The sequence below is a fragment of the Clarias gariepinus genome, chromosome 4, assembly GCF_024256425.1.
Source record: "Clarias gariepinus isolate MV-2021 ecotype Netherlands chromosome 4, CGAR_prim_01v2, whole genome shotgun sequence".
NCBI classification, from domain to species: domain Eukaryota; kingdom Metazoa; phylum Chordata; class Actinopteri; order Siluriformes; family Clariidae; genus Clarias; species Clarias gariepinus.
In genome coordinates this window covers 35,492,874-35,514,495 of record NC_071103.1, presented here as the reverse complement: position 1 = coordinate 35,514,495, position 21,622 = coordinate 35,492,874, and the positions used below count along the sequence as shown (strand labels likewise).

The following is a 21,622-nucleotide window of genomic DNA, read 5'->3' as shown; positions in this document are numbered from 1 at the left end:
CAACATGATTATGTGTTTCTGTGCTATTTATTTGCTATTTATTTGCCTATGTAAGCCATTTTTTTTTTACAAATTTTTTTGCTCAGTCATGTTTGCGTAGTTGGCCAAAAATAACTAAAATTCAGTTCATCATATTGTTATAAAGGAAAGGATATGTCACTCTATATTGCACAATCTTGAGCCCTACATATGTTTATTTAACAAAAAAAAAACAGTAGACCAAATGATGGCTAAAATGCCCTGAGTTTTAACTATGCTTTAAAGCTCAGCGAGATGCCACTCCATCCACCTTTCAATCTAGACATTTCAGTTCCGCCTACCGCATGTTATTCTATGCGGAAGCATCCCACTCATGACAAATCTGATTGGTGGAGAAGAATAAGCGTCATTTTTGACGTGACACGCCATTGGATGGAGTTTTGTTATGCTAATGAGGCGTAGCTCGGTTAGAGGACGTGCGTAGAGAGCGAGAAAGCGAGAGAGACAGGAAAAGGGGGCTGAGTGAGTCCCTGAGCCGGCACAATTTTAATCCGTTTGGTTTATTTTTGTATGAATACATTTGTGCTTTCGCTGTCTCTGAGAAGCGACAATGTCGAAGCCGGACACCAAGAAGTTTTTTGAGAATCTGTCGGGGGCTGGGAAAGCCATCGCCGTACTGACGAGCGGAGGAGATGCTCAAGGTACCGTGTGTCGGGGTGCAGCCCCAAAAACCGCTTGACCACTATGTGTGTGCACTTTGAAGTATGCGAGATAGCGGAGTTTGTACAGCCTAGCTAGGGGACTAGGGGGTGGTTTGGGACTAAGCCAGTGTTGGAGAATGACATTGTAAAGGACAAATTAAACACCATACTCTACAGCTCTGGCTGGGTCATAACAACTGATGTACGGTTTAATATAAATTAACACTTAAACACGGGTTTAAACAGTTTTAATGAAATGCATGGTTGTTCAATTTCTGAGATGCCTCGGGTGATTTAAAAATCCCCAGCACGGCATTGCGGGGTCGCAGGTTGCGTCGCAAAAAAAAAAAAAAAATCCCGCATAGCTGCAGAGAGTGCGCGGTCGCCATGGCGATCCATATAGATGCCGGTTATTATTAAAATAACGTTACTTACGCGCTAGAAGGCGCTTTTTATCTCTTTTATCCGGTTTCCTGTTCGTTTTCCTTTAAACCAGGAAGTCGTCCATTTTTTTTAATCTCAGCGCGCAGCCCTTCCTAACCCGTTGTAACATCTAAATATTTTATTGGATGCTAAGGTTTTAAATAGCATCGGAAATGACGTCACGGATAGGGCTACGTGATACGCGGCAGTTACCTGTCGAAGGTTGGGTTGCCATGTTGGACATGGTGTTAAATTCTGCACCGAGCGGTGTATAAACATAATGTACTGTCTTTAAACATAGAGAGAGAGAGAGAGAAATAGAGGGAGACAGACAGAGAGAAACAGAAAGATAGAGAGAGAGAGAAATAGGGCAAGAAGTGTGATGAAGTCAGAGAGAATCTTGAATCTTGATTGAAAGACAGAAAGAGGGGCAGACCAAGAGAGAGAGAGAGAGAGAGAGACAGTGTGTGAGAGAAAGAGAGAAAGACAAGGAGAGAGAGAGAGAGAAAAGACCAGGTTTGCCGGTGTACTGAAAATAGCCGAAGTGTGCGCCTAAAATATACCAATCTGGCATCCCACCCGGCGGAAGAGCACAGTCATGCGTACTGCATCTCTATTAGAAGCACGAGAGTGAAGGCACGTAACCCTGCGGTGGGAAACCCGGGCGTGCGCGCGCACACACACTCACTCACTCACATACAGTCATTTCCTTTCAGGCGTCACACAGCATCAGTTCAACCTAAATGACCTCTTCTCCTAATGTTCTTATTATATATTTTTTCTTTATTATTATAATTTTTTTATTCTTTTCATTTTATTTGACATTCTGCTTCTTCTTCCTCCCACCAGTTTCAGATGTTCAGTATAAGATGCTTCAAACAGAAATAATGTTAAGACCTTTTGATCTTGCTGTGTCTAGACATCCGCCAACGATACAGGAGCAGGGCTTGAATGAATGAACGAATAAATGAATAAACGATCGAATAAAAGCAAAAAAAAAAAGGCTGCTCAGCCCTACAGTGCAGGTTTATACTACTTTTACATAAAAACGTGCTCAGATGCTTGTACCTATAGATGAGAGATTCCTAAAATAGCAGTCACAACCACACGTGGTGTTTCTTGATGTGCTTTTGGTGGCATGGGAGTAACTCATGATCTCTTTTTTGTTTCAATAATTGTAAATAATTAATATTAACAACACAGAAAATGGCATCACTGGGAGTCAGGTTAAGACAAGCCATGGTTAAATGAATACATGATATTTTAATCATTGTCCATCGTTATTCAGATCCACTGAATGAGCCCAGCTCCAAAATACACATGGACCTCGGTCATGTACCTCAGATAATCAAGTCAGCATCGTGTCTCATGTCTCAGGTTGCATACTAGTGTATCGTTCTAGACTGTATTATTAGGTTCTAATGCTGGATGTGTTTTACTTTCATGGTTAGTAAAATTCAAATTTTATTTGTCACGTACACAGTCATACACAGTACGATATGAAGTGAAATGCTTATACGACCCCCCGTGACCTTAAAAAATAAAAGCTTATAGATAAGAAAGAAATATGAATAAAAAGAAAGGCAATAGAAAATAAATTTAACTAGGATAAAAAAAAATATTCTAAGAACTCTAAGAAATTTAGTGTAAATAAAGAAAAGAATGAAGTAAAAATGACTGGGGGCGTGCAAATATGCATAAAAAGTGTCTTATTAAAGTGTCTCATGCAATGATCCAGAAAGGAAAATATAAATATGTAGTGTAAGTATGCATGGATGTCCAGTCAATTTTAGATGTTAAATTTATTATTAATATTTAGTAAAGTAAGTAAATGAATACATTGAAAAAAAAATTCCAAATCACTTGTAAATCTTGCAAAACGTCTGTATGCCATGTTAAAAATAGCTGAAAAAGTCAAGTCAAACTGGGACTTTCTCTATATAATCCCCTGCTACACTAATGCACTTATCCCAGGGCTTCACTAGTGCCTGGATACTGTCAAGGTAGAAAGTTTCCACTACGCTGGAGCCATGATCGGACTGCATGCTTTACTTCTGAAACCCTGGCCTCTCAGGAACTCCTTTAACAGCCCAAATGTGTGGAAATTGCTTGGAGTGAGGTCAGGGCTGTACGGGGGATGTGACAGTAACTCCCAACAGACAGATGTGTCTCTTGGGCGACAAGCTATCTGACAAGCTATGTATTGATTTTTTTAAAGATCAGGCATTTAATTCTCTGAATATTGATACGAAAAACTGCAGTGGGACCCCGAGCATCGGGATTGGCCGGGATCGTCATTCACAGATGTACAGCTTTCTTTAACACGTTTACAACATTCAAATGTTTTACTGCGACTAAGAGGCTCATCACCGTACTGTGCTTTAAGTCTTCTCTAAATGTCAGTCAGTTTTTCTGCCTTCACTCACCAGAAATTTCATCACAAGTCCGGCTTGACTTAATATATGTGGAAACCTGATTATTTAATAAAATAAATAAATAAATTACACACATGTTGCAGTTACACTATATTATAAATATGAAATTAGAAAAACGTAGTTGGAAGTTTGAATCATTCTGGGCCACGCTACAACATTTATGAAAAGCTGTTGTGTGAAACTGTGTCAGGCTTTACTAGTAATAACAGGTTTCACAGATTTTTTTTTTGCTCCCTGATCATCCATTAGTCATGACTACTGACTTACAGACTGCAAGATTTTCCTTGAACTAGAAAACGCCACACAGAGTCCCATCAATCTTTTTACTAAATGTCTCAAGAGCAAACCTGACTCCAGAATAAAAACCTACACAACGTCAGTGCAGACGTGCGGACAGGATGGTGTTTTCACATAAGACATAAAGCATGTTGAGTCGTAAATATTAAACATGCTTATTGTTTATGATTTTATATAACGGTAGCTACACCTGAGGGGATCCTGTGGCTTTCATACACACCACATGATCATTTTAGACAGGTCAGACTAAAACTTTTTTAAATGACCTTAAATTATCTTCATGTGTCCCAGGATTAAAATGAGTAAAGAATCATAAGACTCATGTGAATGTTTAAGGTTTTAACCACATATAGATGTCATTGCTACTTGTTATCAGAGCAGTTGTAGTATCTGGTGAGTTGGAAGGAAATATAAATTTTGTATCATATGTACTATACTCATCAGCTTTTTACATGCCACATCAATCTGTGATTTCCAGATGGTCAATTTAGCAAAAGCCCCATTCAGACTGTTTGGCAGAGAGGTAGTTATACCCAGAGTACATCACATGTCAGTCTTTATTTTAAATTAACTATAAAAATGCCCATAGAAATCACTTCAGGTGTGATACAGTATATCCAAGTCAAAGTTATACATGTGAAAAACCTTTTCCCTCTGAGTTACCAATTGGAAAGTCAGTGGTTCAAGCCCCAGCTCCGCCAGGTTTCCGGTGTTGGGCCCTTGAGCATGGTCCTTAACCCTGTGTGATTCAGGGGTGCCGGATAAAGTCGCCGTATAATTGACAAGAAGTTGGGATATGTGAAGAATAATTTCACTGTGCAGTAATGTATATGTGACAAATAAAGGCTGAACGCATACTAGGAATAGGAATCACCAGGGACGGCATGATACGATATTATCACGATCCCTAGGTGCCAATTTGATTTGTATTGCGATTTTATAAATATTATTATAGTTTTATAAATATTACTATATGAGATATATGGCTATATATATATATATATATATATATATATATATACCGTATATAAACTGCTTGTAGTGTTAAAGAGGAACAGCAGCATTTTAAAATGCAAATGCAAATTAAGCATCAATAAAAAAAAATCAGTTTTGGAGTCAGTGTGGCAAAACATAAATCGCCACACAAAACAATCACGATATGTAACTAAATCATTCATTTTTCCCCATTAATTTCTAGTCTATACTAAAATGATGGCCTGGGCAGGACTTATTTGGACTGGGGATTCACAGTAGAGTAATTTGGAAGGTAAGATGCACCTCGAGTCAATATTTCTGAGAGAAACATTACGATACTGTAAAAGATGCGCTAAATGAGATACACACTATGTGTGTGGGAAGCTGTTTTCCAAGGTTTAAATTTCATTCTCTTGAGTTTGTAGTTGCAACAATGTGTTTAAATCTCCAAGTCGTTTTATTAAAGTCGTTCTAACTTTAAAAAACCATGTGGTCCCGACATCATCGCAACGTTGTTACAACCGAATTACAACGTTAATCCACTGTTAGGGCTCCTGGTAGGTTATATTTCTTATGAAATAAACAATTTTGTTTGTTTGGAACACTCTTACTCTCCCCACTATATGGCCAAAAGTTTCTGGACGCCTATCCATCACACGTGCGCTTTTTTGGTGTCCCGTTCCAGATTTAGTTCCTCCTTTTGTAGTCATAACAACCGTCCTGGAAAGGCTTCAGCGCGTGCGTGAGGTCAGGCGTTGATGACAAGTGAGAAAGCCTGGGACACAGTTGCTGTCTCAGTTTGTCCTAAATGTGTCCGGTGGGGTTGAGGTCAGGACACTGTACAGCACACACGGGTTCCTCCACTCCAACCAGGGCAAAGCATGCCTTCGTGAGGTCGCCATTTGTGATATAGGTGTTTGTGCACAGCTGTTGAGTGTACTTCCGAAATAAGACAGCATGCCCCAATCTGTAGTTACGTTCCAAGGTTAAAACATTAACATAAAAATATCTCTCAATAGATCTTAAAGCTCCAGGCACTGTCCTTCACGTCGTCCTTCAAGCTGCGACCTGATTGGTCAGGAGATGAAAGGAGCTTAAGGTCACTGGGTTCTGCGAAGGCGGCCACTTTGTCATGTATCGAACGTATTACAGTGAGCACCAGTTAAGGAAAATGTTCCCGAAGTGAAAGCACGAGTCTGAGGAGTGTTAAATGTGACACTTTATATCTGACTAAATCATCTAGAATGTTACAGCAGAGACATGGACATATTTAGAGGACTCTGCGCTCCTTCTAAACGAGCCCTAAAATAGAATAAAGACAAAATAACCCACACATTTTGGACAAGCTTTCAAACCACACACACTCAAACACACACATACAGACCTGTGTTCCTATATAATTCATCCAGTTTGAACCAGTCGCATCAAGGGTTTGGAAATGTCAGTAATTTGGTTCACCTTTATTATAAAAATCCCAACATATATTTTATCTTGTGATTGTTTGTGCGCTCGGGCACACTGACCGTGTCAGTCGTGTTATATCCATGTTCTGCGTCATGATAAGTAAATAAGGTGATGCACAAAAACTCACTCCAGCTTGAAAGTATACTGATAATGAAGCCATAAAAAATCCACGTAGGACAAACAGATGGAAGTAAACAGGTGAGTGAGTTGCTGACCGGCAGTGTCAGCGCAGAGCTACACGACATCTGTCAGCTTCCTGTTAGCTGGAATTTATTGCCATTTGTGGCATGTTGCTAATCAGGAAACATGAGATAACATACTGTATAATCAAGTAACAGGGAATGACAGGTTTCTTACACGGTGCTTAGCTCAGCTTTTAGCTTAAATCAGATTAAATTAAATTTTTATTTGTCATGTACACAGTCATACACAGTATGATATGAAATGAAATCCTTGTACGATGTGGCATGACCTAAAAATAATAAAAAAAAGAAAATATAACATTCAAATAAATAATATAAAATAATAAAAAAGAGTATAAAAAATAAAATATTCAAGTAAAGATTATAAAATAAGAAAAAAGAATATAATAATATGTATAATATATAATAATATAAAATTATGCAAATATAGTAAATATAGACATATATTATATATATAACAATACAATATATATAACAATAATATATAATATATAACAACAATAATGTAACATATAACATTTAGCTATATACAAAAAAAATAAAATAGAAATGAAACGGAAATGCAAGGTTTTGGTGAAAAAAGGTAATACATACTGAAATATCCAGAATCTTAAATAAAGCCATAACAAAGCTGCAGTTTAAGCGTCAAAGACGTTATGTCTTTGTGTTGACTTTATAATGTAGTAGCTGAGAATTAGAGCGTGATGGTAATTGAATAAATTAATTGAAAACCAACAATGAAAACCTCAATAATCAAATGTTTTGTTCTGTTAATATATATTTTTCAATTTTATTGTTATATTTTAAATTCTGTACTTTCCCCACTGTATTTTTATTTACTGTCCCCTTATAACCCTAAGATTGGGGTGGGGGGGGGGGGGGCTTATAAGTAGCTCAGAGGGTTAAGGCACTGGGTTACGGATCAGAAGATTGGCAGTTCAAGCTCCATTTCCACCAGGTTCCTTTTGTTGGGTCCTTGACCCTATCTGCTCCACTGGTGGGTCCTTGACCCTATCTGCTCCATTGGTGGGTCCTTGACCCTATGTACTCCTTTTTTTGTCCTTTAACCCTTCCTGGAGCCCTCCCCTGGAATATTCTAGAAATAATTTCACTGTCTAGTAATGTATATGTGACAACTAAAGTCTTAACTTTAACCCCCCCGTCCCATCTGTGACATGGAAGCAACACAGAGAAGAGTAAAAATATCCCATCTTTAATATTCCACTGTATTTACTCTACCAATCATGTCACTGAATTATTAGGGCAAAAACACACAAAAAGAAATAGTTAATTAATCCTATCGAGGCAAAATGTTTAATTCATCGTGATATTGATTTAAGGTCACGTCACCCAGCACCACTGACGATAGTGCAAATATTACTTACGGTATATATGACCTCATTATTCAGTGTCAGACAGAAGAGAATGGCTCGCTTTTCGACCCAAGGTCGTTTTATTCACACAGCTTTCGACTCAGCCAATCAGATATTAGAAAGCGGTGTGCAAAAACATATCAGACTTAAGATTTATCTCAGTAGTGGTGCCTGATTATCTGAGTATCTCAGAAACCACTGTGTCCTGGAAGAATTTACACAAAACCATGGAATGGCGTAGAAAACAAACAACACCCTGTTCTGCAGAGCCTGGATAGATTAAGTTAAAAGGAAAGGAGTATTAATCTTCACAACTTAGTTTGTTTAGTTTGATTCATGACATTTATAGAAAAGCCCTGCTTCAATCTTCAACTCATCAGTCATGCCCGCACTCCACTAGGTTATTACCCACATCATCACTGCAGACATTGTTCACCTTGTCAGCACAACTGAATAAGACCTAGAGCCCTCCCTTGGGATCAGGTGACACGTATTAATTAAAAACCCTCCCTCTGGAGGTTTGATGAGGCAGAGGATGATGACGTGGGTGAAGGACACCAGCGGGTTTGCAGCGACTCACGTGTGCCGCAGAGGGAGCACGAGTGTGATGGAAAACATGGAAAAATGACCCCAGGGAAAAGGATACACATAAGGAAAGGCTGCTTTTACACTAGGCACAATCGATTCATACAGAGCCTGGGTACGATTGCTTGCCACTCTCAGGCTGGCCAGCTTTCACATTGGTAATATAGTTCCAGACAAGAGTACACTTGCGTATTCACACTCGCTTATACATTGTCAGTATGCGTCTTGGCGGTGTTTGAAGAGTACAAGGAAGTTAACCTACTGAAATTTCATAAAACAACGTGAAGAGCGATCTTCCCGCACGCCACCCTGCTTTATCAGCTACAGCTGTGAGGTTGAAAGTTTGAGATTGGAACATGTTGCGCGATCATACAGATTTTGAAGGGGACAAACACATCGGTCCTGTTCTATCTTTAGGTACGCTTGGCTTTCATATTGGTTGCTTGAGTATGCAATACCATGCTCGAGTCCACTTGAAATGCAAACATATCAAACTTGAGGGTCAAGTGTGCTCCGGTCCGGGCCCGAGTCCACATAGTATAGTGTGAAAGCAACCCAGAGGCATAGTGAAGGGATGAGTTCATGGAAATGAATAATTAACGCAGGGCTGTGATGGTACTGGAAGTTGATTATTTTCCTTTTACAGCACACCCTCAACTGTTCTGTTCCTACTATAACACTTGGTATTGATTACACGTAATTAACTAAGAATCACACTTGTTATTAGTTACATGAAATGTTGAGAAGTTATTTTTCGTTATCTCTTACGTTATATCAGCTATAAACAGCCGCACCATCACCGATCACCAGCCTCTGTTTCTCTCCTTCTGTTCAAGTTGATAAGACAAAAAAAGCAGTTTGTACCCGAACGGAGAAGCCCGAATGCATCATATTCCCAATGATAAAAAGCTTAAAAGCTTGTATGGCTTCATCTCTGTCTCATCACAGAAAACATTACCATATAAAGCACTTACTGTATCTGCTAGGAAGAATTCCGTATTAACATAAGAGCATTATTATAAACCTGTGATCTGCCTTGCAGACAGGATTACCCCTTTTAACCAATCAGATTTGAGAACTCAGCAATGCTGTGGTGTAAACATTCTTCAGAATCTTTCAAGGAAATATCAGATGTTATAACTGGCATGAAAAACATCTGCACGTTTAATTGGAATCTAAAACATAACACACTTGGATTCGACCACAAGTCAGTTGACGCTTTGCTTAAACTGATGCTTAATCTAATTCTCCGCACGTTTAGCATCCGGTGCTGCTCCGTTTCTAAGCAGCCTCTTTTCCTGACTTGCACTTGTTTTGCTTCTCACAGTCCCTAGTGTTTGGTCGTCTTTAAACTTGTTGCTTAGTGACAGCATTACATCATGAATCATTAAACGTTTTAACCGAAGAGAAGGGCTTAGAACAAAACACTTAGGAGGTGTAGAGGGTGTCATGGCCTGGTAATTTCTGTTCCTCCACTCTGTCTCAGTTCCACATTGGATATTTAGACGGTGTCTCTCTCTAAGCCTTAAAGAGAGGGAGTGTGAGGAATCAGCACACACTCAGTTTTTACCAAACATGGCAGTGAGAAAGAGCGAGGGAGTTCTCTCTCTCTCTCTCTCTCTCTCTCACACACACACAAACACACACAGTACAATCCAAAAGCTTCAGCACAGCATGAAAAACCATATTTATTTTATTCGTTGTGACAAGTTAAAAAGTCATGGCACCCAGCGTTTTTGATGCAAACTTTGTTACATATTTTAAAAATATATATAATTTTTGACTTTATTCTTAAGTCAGTACAAAACACATTTCTGATTTTCAAACATCTGTATTTCACCACAAAAGTTAAAATGACTGTTTTCCAGAAAAGAAAGCAGCGTATTATATAAGTGACCACTTTTTAGACGATAAAACAGAAAGGAAGCTGCCGGGTTTTGCATGCCAAAAAGAATCAGGTGTCCTCAGAAGACCTGGAGGTGGTCGTGCAGGACGCTCAGTAAAACTTTGTAGCTATTTTCATTATAAAACTGCACAAATTGTGCCTGAGACTAAAAGATCCTCAAAGCGTTGTCACACCAAATACTGACTTTGTTCCATTAATTACTGTTTACTGGGATTTTCATTTTTTCCCCCTTTTAATCTCCGCTCTATAACATTTATAAAGCATCTTTTGGCTTAATTAAATTGTGCGATTAATGGAATAATTGCAAGGAATATTTACATATACACACGCTTATTCATACACTATGGGAAATTTGGGAGCAACAATGAACCTATTCTGCATAACTGTGGGAGGAAACTGGAGTACTCGGAGGTCGTTTAAACTCCATACACACGCAAATCAAGGCGGCAATCGAACCCAAACCACTACACCATTGTGCCTTTTTTATTCAAACTTAATTAGGCTCATTTAAAAACAAAAATCATATTCACTTTAATGTGTGTACATTCTTTTTTTCACACTTGAGAGAAAAGACAAAAGAAATCTTCCAGAATCTTCAGTTTTTTTTTTATTATTATTATTATTTTTTTTAATATAAGAGCACATTTGCTTTAGTATTTGTTTCTAAAATAGTAAAATGAATGTACACTTTCTGTTCCTCATTTAAACGCTCATTGCTCATAGCTGGACTTCTCCTTATAACTGTTGAGCTTCGAGACGCCTCCAATGGGCCTGTCCAATTGGATCTTTATGAAATACCCGAGGTTGCTTTAGGTGCTTTCACACTAGGGAGTCCACACGACCCTAAATTAGTTTGTTTAAGTAGTGTGAAGTTATACACATGGTTGGTCTGCACATGGACACGGTTGGAATCGGGTGTGAAAGCTAACTGTGCCACAATACAGAAGCGTTCTTGACATTGTCCACAAAATACCAATGAATAATAGACATAGTGTCAAGATATACAGTACAATTTGGGTGTTAATTGGCAGATCACAGTACCCACTATAGGTGCATAACGCCACCTACTGTGTCGGAGAGCACAATGTAGTGGAGCAGACCAATCATACTTGGGCATGGTACTAAGCAATGGTACCTAGTGTGAAGAGAACCTTAGTCACTGGGGGTTTTAAAGATATGTTGCTCGTGTGTTTCATATGCACTTCTAACCTTTGGTGGGTATTTGTCTGTGTGTGTTGCAGGCATGAACGCAGCCGTAAGGGCTGTGGTGCGAATGGGAATCTACGTCGGAGCCAAAGTCTATTTTATTCATGAGGTAAGTTAGGTTTAACCGTTTGATTAAACTTCATGATGCTTTAACAGTCAATCTTTTAAACCTACAAACGTTACATGTAACGTTAGCCGTTACATGGGCTAAAATGGAGAGATTCTTTAAAAAAAATACCATAGCTTTTGCAGAAAATGGAAACCGCGTGCATGTCTCTCACATACTTTTGAAAACAGCCTTGCACGAGACATGATGTTTAAACAATCAAAAACACAAGATTTTCAGCATTACAATGCCTGTTAGATACTGAGGTTTAAAATTTGACGATTGAAACGCTAGATCTGTCCTCTGTCCTTTGACACACTTCCTGATCAGGAGAGGAACAAACGCACACATGGACAATGAAGTGTCGGAATGTTATCTACAGTAGGTTATTCACACAAGCCCAAAGCCAAATGCCCTGAAGAAACACAAAGTACGGACACATGATGTACATCGGCTACTCTGTTAAAGAGCATGGTCCATTCACATGTTCTGTAGACGTCTTGGAAATCAAGCATGTATTGTCATATGAGGAAAAACTAAATTAATTAATTAAACTCTATTATTAGTAAACACTAAGAATATTTTAGTAAAATTAATGTAAAAAAAAACTAATTTTATTGATGGACTAGCTCTAAACTGACTTACATGAGTTTTGTTTCTTAAAGAAAGAAATATTTGAGGTGATCTGAGGATACCCAAGTCACAGCACGTGGCGGTGATTGTGCAACTTAGCACTAACAGTTGAGGTTTATCTTGTGGCAAAATATGTTTGTGGCCTGATGGCATAGTGGTTAGCACCGTCGCCTCATATCTCCAGGGTCTGGGTTCTATTCCTACTTCGGGTCTGTGTGCATGGAGTTTGCATATTCTTCTCATGCTTGGTGGGTTTGCTCTAACAGTCCAAAGACATTCAGATTAGACTAATTGGCGTTCTTAAACGTTGACCCGGATGTCCTACCATGGTCGTAATATGGAAATAACCACAACAGTGACCATTGGCCTCCATAATCCCTAGATGGATGGATGGAAAATATATGTCATACTTTTTGTCATTATAATAAATACCATAACGCCTCCTTTAGAGCCCTTAAATATGATGGGGATTTTGAGTTTTTTAACACACCCCTGTCAATACCATCAGTGTTTTCTTTTCAGTCTAAAAGGAGTCCTTAAAAAAGTTTACAAATATTATACAAGGATAAACCTTCCTATTATATGTGTACCTTTTTTTTAATATAAGTTCCCAGAATACTGTTCGTGTGCAGATTTTTTTTTTCACGTTACTGGCGCCATTACTTTCGCTCCTTAAAAGTAAACCCTACTCAGCAGCATTGTCCTGCTAAAACTGTGCCATTTTTAGTTTCCAAGAATAGATTTTGTCCTGAAAGTCAGTGCTGACACAGGGAAGGGTGTGTGTGTGTGTGTGTGTGTGTGTGTGTGTATATGTGTGTGTGCGTGTGCGTGCTATAAAGCGGCAAAAAGGGTCAATCACGCGGATACGGTATTAATGCCCTTCACTTCGCACGCACACACACACACACACACACACGCGCACACACACACACGCACACACACACATTTCTTTATTAAATGTCTGTTGTTCATAAAGGTCTTAATGACATTCAAATTTAATTGTGACCAAATAAAATCAAATTGGTGATCAAATTGATGATTAAATGAGTGAAGAGGACATAAAAGGATACAGGACATGAAAGATTCATTGTCTGTCTGTGTGTGTGTGTGTGTGTGTGTGTGTGTGTGTGTGTTACAGGGATATCAGGGTATGGTGGATGGAGGTGATAACATAGAAGAGGCCACATGGGAGTGTGTGTCCAGCATGCTGCAAGTGGTGAGTGTTCTGAAAAGATCCAGACACACACACACACAAGCAGCACATGTCCAGGAACCATATTTATTCTCTACATACACTCTTAGACACAAAATGTCCTAGTCCCCTTCAGGCTTCTTTGATTGCGTTCCTGGGGTTCTGTGGAGAACCCTTGACCGTACTAATAGAGGTGATTATACAGTACATACAGTATATGTCTCAAACACAAATCTAATCAGAGTCTAATCTTCTGTCTTCCTCTCTCTGTGAAATTATCATTAATTATCTGAACCAAACGACAGAGCTGTAGAAATACCATGTGATCTGTGGATTTCATACCTAATCTTTTTTTTCTTTTTCTTCTCTTTGACTGCCTCTTTGATACTGTGTAGCCCTTGTTGTGCCTTTGATGTTTCTTTATTTAAAAATGTCACTTCAATTGCATAATATTTTCTTGCACAATCATCAGGGTGGCACCGTGATCGGAAGCGCGCGGTGTAAAGAGTTCAGGACACGTGAAGGGCGTCTGAAGGCCGCCCATAACCTGGTACAGCGTGGCATCACTAACCTGTGTGTCATCGGCGGGGACGGCAGTTTGACAGGCGCCAACCTCTTCAGGGAGGAGTGGAGTGACTTGCTGGCTGAGCTTGTCCAGCAGGGTACGCAGTGTATTCTATGTGTGTGTGTGTGTATGTGTGCATGCATATTTAACCATTTGTGAGGGCCAAAAATTACCAAATGTCCTTCCTTTCAATGTCAAATGTCCAGATGAGTGCCATATGTCTTCACAACATCAGGGCATTGACAGATGTCTTTACAGTGATGGGTCAGCATCAAATGTCCTCAGAATGCTAGGTTAAGTTCAATTTAATTGTATTTGTATAGCGCTTTTAACAAGTGACATTGTCACAAAGCAGCTTCACACAATCAAAAAAAAAAAAAGTTTATATGAAATGTGAAAATGATAAGATTGTCCCTGATGAGCAAGTTGGGGACGACGGCAACAGGGGCAAAGAAAAAAATCCCTGAGATGTTAATAGGGAGAAACCTTGAGAGGAACCTGACTCAACAGGGAACCCATCCTCATCTGGGTGAAAATGGATATCAGGGATTGATCTGCATCATACTGTGTGAGACTGGAAGTTCAGTATAACAGGAGATATGTTTAAGTTAATATGCCGTCCAAGTCATTATTTGAGGCTCTGGTAGACTGAAGGAAACTCTAGTCCTGAACTATCAAGCAACTGACGTCCCCAGAGAACAGTGTTCTGCATCAGCCGAGGACAGGATCGTCTTCGTGGAGAAGTGGAACCGTCCCCAAGCACCACACGCATCCCAGGAAGACCACATGGGACATCCATGAGACGAGATCTCCAACCAGAAGCAGGACACCAGGGCGAGTCAGACAGCTCCAGGGGCCAGAGGGGGTCTGGATCAATGGATCACTGGATCAGAGTGCAAGCAGCGACTCCAGTAGGACTAACTATGACAGCATAACTAAAAGGGAGAGCCGGAAGCAAACACTGACATGAGGGCTCCCTGAGATGACAGTGTAGGTCACTGTTGAATGTCCTTACAAGGACAGATAAGTGTCAAATGTCCTAATAATAATGGATCAGTGTCAAATCTTAGTGTTAAATGTTTTCACAAGAAATGTCAGTGTCTGATGTCCTTCCAGTGATGGATCAGAGTTAATGTCAAATGTCCTCACAGTGACGGATAAGTCTTAGTGTCAAATGTCCTCACGATGATTGGCGTTAGTGTCAGATGTTCTTATGGTGATTGATTGGCGTTAGTGTCAAATGTCCTCAGGATGATGGATCCGAGATCGTGTCCGATGTCTTCAATGACGGGTCAGGCTTAGTGCCAAATGTCCTCACAATGATTGACCTGCAGTAGTGTCAAATGTCCTCACAATGATGGATCAGCGTTAGTGTCAAATTTCAATGTTGAATATTTTCACAGTGGCAGGTCACTGTCAAATGACCTTGTAAGACAGATCAGTGTCATATTTCTTCACAACCACAAGTTGTAATGAAGGTCAAATGTCTTTGCCATGATGGGACAAACAAAGACACATTATTCCTGAAGCGTCTGTATCAATTGTCCTCACAGAGACAGGTGAGTATCGATGTTCTCAGAAAGATACATTGGTGTTCAAATCAGTTTTAAATGTCCTCACATTTACACAGTCCTCACAAAAATGAAAAGGTGTGTGTGTGTGTGTGTGTGTTATTCTTCACTATATATCTTTATAGTGAATAGATCTACAACAGTAATACTGTAGATATAAAAATAGAATGATTATGTAATAGAATTAAATTAAATGAGTGTGTGTAATGTATGAACAGCACATGCTGATCTGCACTAAGAAGAGGAAACTGGTTTATTCCAAATAGGTTACAGGTTGTAATAGAAGTCTAGGGGCAGAAGGGTTGAAGAGGAAATGTGCATTAAATTGTTTACTTTACATACGATAGAGTAATTTTTTTTTTTTTATTATGCAGATTCAAACCTACATAAAGGTCTTAATGAGACCAGGGGTAGCTCAGTGGTTAAGGCATTGGACTACGGTTCGGAAGATCCCAGGTTCAAACCCCACAACCACCAGGTTACCCCTGTTGGGCCCTTGAGCAAGGCCCTTAACCCCTTAACTGCTCAGATGTGTAATGAGATAAAAATGTAAGTCGCTCTGGATGAGAGCGTCTGCCAAATGCGTAAATGTAAATTATAATTCTGAGCTTGCGTCTCTTTGCAAAGCTTGCAGTATGTGGCAGCCACATTTAACTCTGTGTGGAAGCCGTCATATATCTGAAGGATTACAGATAGATCTATTTGTTAAACACATGATTTTGAAAAGAAGGAAAACAGCTCGATTATATATTAAAATCTTTCCGATCAGGTCTAATTGATGAAGAGGCTGTGCAGAAAAATTCAGCCCTGCACATCGTGGGAATGGTGGGATCCATCGACAACGACTTCTGTGGCACGGACATGACGATCGGCACAGACTCGGCTCTCCACAGAATCATCGAAGTGGTGGACGCCATCATGACTACTGCTCAGAGGTTAAAGCTGAGACATGACAGCCTCGAACACAGTAACACTGTATACAAAGACATAAATAATGAGTCTTCATCATAGGAACCGGCAGGATCAGGATTAATTGTGAAAGTTTAGATATAGACCTTGAGTTCCTCATGGATTTATGTATTTTGATAGTTTTCTTGTGTTAGTTTACATTCAAGATATTTAAGTTCAATCTAAAGCAAATCATTGGAATTTTTTTTTTTTACTAATTAATCAGGGCAGTTAACTCCATATGCAACTTTAAAATTGTGTTCATTACCTTTTAGTCTTCTTCTTCTTATTATTATTATTATTATTTTATCATCATCCTTATAATTATTATGGGCATTTAGAATATAAATATTAATAATAATAATAATAATAATATATATTTTTTCTTGTCATTTTTTTATGGATGGAATAAATGGATGAATAAATAAATAAATAAAAAAACAATAGGGAAAACATATGACAATAATAATAATAATAATAAGACAAAGAAGGCGAAGAAGAAATTAAAGAAAACTAAAAACTAATCATCATGTTAAAACAGCTACATATGGAGGTAAATACCCTGATTATTATTATTATTATTATTAGTAGTAGTAGTAGTATTTTCCTTTGTCATTTATTAAAATGTGTTAATTAAAAGTGAGTAAATAAATTAATTATTAAATGATTGGGAAAACTAATAATAATTATAACAACCATTTTTTGTCACTTATTAAAACTGAAGTAAATAACTAAGTTAATTTTACAACAATGTTTATTAATGTTTTTTTTTTTAATTGAAAACCATTTGCTCCACACTATTTTTTTTAACCAACTGGAATTACTGTGTGTGATTTCAGCCATCAGAGGACGTTTGTGCTGGAGGTGATGGGACGACACTGTGGGTAAGAACAACCCTCTGTCTCTTATCAAGTCTAATCAGACCCTTTTTGTTATCAGACCACAGCTGGCTAATATCACCTCTTCATGCAGATGTTCAGATTCTCCAGATCTGCTTTAACACTCAAACTCTTACTTGGGGTTCGTCATCGAATTCTTTTCTGTACTGTGTATGAGATTCTGTCTGACTGTTTCTGCACAGTTACCTGGCGTTGGTGAGCGCTCTGGCCTGCGGTGCGGACTGGGTCCTGATTCCCGAGATGCCTCCGGAAGACGGCTGGGAGGATTTGATGTGTGAGAAACTCTCTGCGGTAAACCAGACTTGATTTTTTAAAAATACTTTTAATTTAATAAATCTTGTATCGTAAAGTAAGTAAAAAAATGTCTAAGTAGACCTCGAGAAGCTATTCTGATACATAGCGATATCAAGGTAAACTTTAACCATTAGTAAAATATAACCAACTTGAAGATAAAGGTTTCTTGACTAGCTTTTATTGCATCCTAGTTTTGATCCAGTCTAATAAATAGACAGATCTAATCGAGCAGTTTGAGTAAGTAGGGGTTTATATTGCATATGCTGTTCATTTATAGGTGCAATTTGTTATAGGTGCAAAAAACAAGTAGTAAATGTGTAAATATGCATTTTTTATATAAATTATGAGGGTGAGTCAAAAAATATCCGCACTGGCTGTAGAATTTATTTTCAGTAATTTCAGAAAAGACAAATGCTTCATTTTTCGACATATTTTCCTTGCCTTTTTTCAATACACTTTGTCCATCTGTCGATAAGCGTTTATTTCATCATTAAAAAATCTTTTAGGCAGAGCTGCACTGCTGTCTTCAGTTCTTCATCAGAAGAGAATTTTCATCCTTGGTAGGGCTGCTTTCAGGGGGAGTGAGATCTGGACTATAGGGAGGACGTGTAAACACCTCGTAATGTCGACAGCAATAAGCAGAAGTGTGGAGGTGCATAGTCATGCGAGATAACGACGCCCTCGCATATTCAATTCAATTCAATTTTATTTGTTTTATTGTTTATTAATTACTTTATTTACTCATTTATATTTAAGTCATTTATTTACTTAACTTTTAATAAATGACAAGAAAAAATAAAAACATAAATAAATATAAATAAATGAATAATAATAATAATAATAATAATAAACAGGGCTGTTAACTCCATATGCAGCTGTTTTAATGTGTTAAAACGTGTGTAGTTTATAATTATCTTTCTTTCTTCTGCAAATAAAATTGAATAAAATTTTATTTGTATACGCTTTTCACAATTGACATTGTCACAAAGCAGCTTTACACAACCAATAGAATTATTTAAGTTTGTATGAAATGTGAATGTGTATGAATCAAAATAATAAGACTATCCCTGATGAGCAAACTGAGGGCGACATCAACTGTGGCAAGGTAAAACTCCCTGAGATGGTAATAGGAAGAAACCTTGAGAGGAACCAGACTCAACAGGGAACCCATCCTCATCTGTTAAAACAGAAAGCAGTGCTTTGTGTTTAATCCGACGTTTAGGCATCAGTTTTTCCTGATACTGTTCCAATACTTGATTTTGAAAATAGCAGAAAACACTGTAAGCATTCATAAATTTTCCAGCTGATAGTTGACTTTTAAAATTTTTCTCGGCCTGCGATTGAGGATGTTTTTGTTCCATACTCTGCCGTTTACTCTCAGGCTCGTAGTGATGAATCCGTGTCTCGTCCCTAGTACCGATTCTCTTCAAGAAACTTTCACCTTCCTTAGAGCATCTTTTACACCCTCAGACCACAAAGACCACAAAGATTACTCCACGCTGCTCTTCGTTTCGTGTTCATTTTTGTTTGCACCGCAGTTACAAATGAACTGATGTAAGATGTTTACACCTGCACGGCGGTGACTGGGGATAAGACAGAAGTTTTATTATAACCAGAGTGCGGATCATTTTTGACTCACCCTCGTATAATGACTCGTGAATATAATAGTATAATAGTTACAGGCTGCAGAGTGCTCGAGAAGTACAAACTGCACTACAAACAGATTCACTCCTAAGTCTGATTAATTGTTGAACAAATGAATTGTGATTCCTATGTCTCACCATGCACCTCTATTTCAGGGTAATGAATCTGAAAATGACCTCCACTGACACTTGTCTGTTTTTCGGATGTTTTGTACTCGTGTTATGATGAAATTTGTCCATGACCCCAGACTCGATCCAGAGGTTCTAGGCTGAACATTATCATAGTGGCAGAGGGAGCCACTGACAGACATGGGAAAGCAATTACGTCTAATGTGGTGAAGGATGTGAGTACTGGATCATGCAGCCAGGGGAGACCAAATGCATGGAGACCTGAGTGAAAGCAGCTTCAGCGTCTAAAATCCCTTCAAACATTTGGTTCCTTGCGCAAAAGAGGAAAGGAAAGAAAAAAAGGAAAGAAAAAAGGAAAGAAAAGGCTGAACTGTTTCCACCACACGGTCTCCGGCTTCGGGACTTCCCTGGCGCTTTGTTTTCTTCGTTTCCTGTAATGTGTCTCTCGTCACCTCATAGAATCGGGCGGGAAGAAAAAGGCTGAATATCATAATAGTAGCCGAGGGTGCCATTGATCGTAGCAACAAGCCTATAACCACAGATCGTGTGAAAGATGTAAGTACATCAGGCTTGTTGGCAGCACGACTCCTGCATTGACCTGGCCTTTGGCGTCTCTGACCTCTCTGTGTGGCTTCACTGTGTGGCTTTGTGACCTCTTTGGGGAGCTGTGTGGTAAGATAGATGTAGTAAGCTAAGGATGGCCTTTCCCACATTCCTGATATTTCATCCTGAACCTGTATGATATCCAGACTATAGAATATCCCAATGCTAAAATTTTAAACTTGTCAGAGAATATTTTAAATGTAGCTGTCTATCAAAATGTGTTGAATTTCTATAATCTAAGAGCTACACAACCAGTACAGCGCCGGCTAACTAGTCTATTCAAACGGACATGTAGTGCACTACCTAGGGAACGTAGTGTGCTAAATTAGGGACAATGACAGGATTTTTAGGGATTGGTTCTGGAATGTGTGCTAAGTGCTAGTTTTTTGCTAACTGTACTGAGATAGAGGACCTAAAATGTTGCTTCATGTAGATTTAAGTCTTAATAAGAAGGATGTTCTCAAGAAGGTTTCCAAAAAACAAGGGTATCCAGATTAACAGATAGGTTAGGGATTAGGGTTAAAAGTGTGGATTAGAGTTAGAATATGGGTTTGGGTTAAAAATAGGAGTTAGAGGTTAGGGTAAGGTTTAGATTATGGGTTTGAATTAGGGTTAGGGTTGGAATATAAATTAGGATTTAGGTTAAAATATGGGTTTAGGTTAGGCAAAGCTTGTTCAATTTAGATGTTCCACTAAATTTCTGACTAGTAGGCTTTTTGAGGATAAGGTGATCACTAGAAAACCTAGAAAGTGATGAGAAATTGTAAAAGGTTAAGAAAAATCTGGATCCTTAACAATTTGAAGCCAATCATGTGATGTTTTTTATACCCCGCGGGTAAATCACGAAAGTTCATAGACAGGTTGTGAGTTCCCAACAGAGTCAGAATACATAATTTCATTGCATGACCATAGCATAGCCAGTAGTAGCCTATAGTAGGTTAAGTTATATGATGTTACATACCTATAGCGTGACTAAAAAATCATCAATAACTTTAATTTTGGACAATTTGGAAACAGTTCAGGAATGTGGGAAACTCTCCTAACTCTGCTTTTTAGCAAGTCATACGCTCTCCTCTCGTCCCTAATCGTCCCTCACATAATAATAGAGTGTAAATATCACATGGTAGAAGGTGCACATGCAGACTGTTTCAGTTGTAATATAGGACAGAAGCAGGATATCAGATTTATTATATTCAATAATTTATTTATTTAGTATTTTATGGTTAAACAGAAGAAACAAAAGACACTGTACATCATTTCAGTCAGTTTTAAAGGCTTTTGTAGCTGCATTCTTTACTGAGAAAACTTTCAACCTTGATGAAATACCGGGATAAGTGCATTAGTGTTTCAGGGGATTATACATAGAAATTAAAGCTGTTTTAAATTCTCATAATTATTATTAAACCCACAGTACGTATCATGTAAACTGATTCCCTGAGACCGACCTCTCTCCCTTATACATAATACAATGTGTTTATTTGGAGAATGTTTA

The 21,622-nt window shown here is 38.5% G+C and overlaps 1 protein-coding gene across 5 annotated transcripts in view; it reads left to right on the top strand.

Annotated features, from left to right (window-relative positions):
• Positions 1 to 453: 453 nt before the first annotated feature.
• The window catches only part of pfkpa (phosphofructokinase, platelet a), a 44,026-nt gene continuing 22,857 nt past the window's right edge, over positions 454 to 21,622 (top strand). For 3 of the 5 annotated variants that reach the window (XM_053495429.1, XM_053495430.1, XM_053495433.1), the window contains exons 1-8: positions 454 to 680; positions 11,583 to 11,656; positions 13,425 to 13,502; positions 13,951 to 14,140; positions 16,384 to 16,549; positions 17,402 to 17,446; positions 17,644 to 17,752; positions 19,987 to 20,082. In XM_053495429.1, coding sequence (XP_053351404.1) covers positions 590 to 680; positions 11,583 to 11,656; positions 13,425 to 13,502; positions 13,951 to 14,140; positions 16,384 to 16,549; positions 17,402 to 17,446; positions 17,644 to 17,752; positions 19,987 to 20,082 — 849 coding nt within the window. In that variant the 5' untranslated portion in view covers positions 454 to 589. Of the gene's footprint in view, positions 681 to 11,582; positions 11,657 to 13,424; positions 13,503 to 13,950; positions 14,141 to 16,383; positions 16,550 to 17,401; positions 17,447 to 17,643; positions 17,753 to 19,646; positions 19,743 to 19,986; positions 20,083 to 21,622 lie in introns of all 5 variants that reach the window. The other 2 variants (XM_053495431.1, XM_053495432.1) reach the window with 1 other exon arrangement.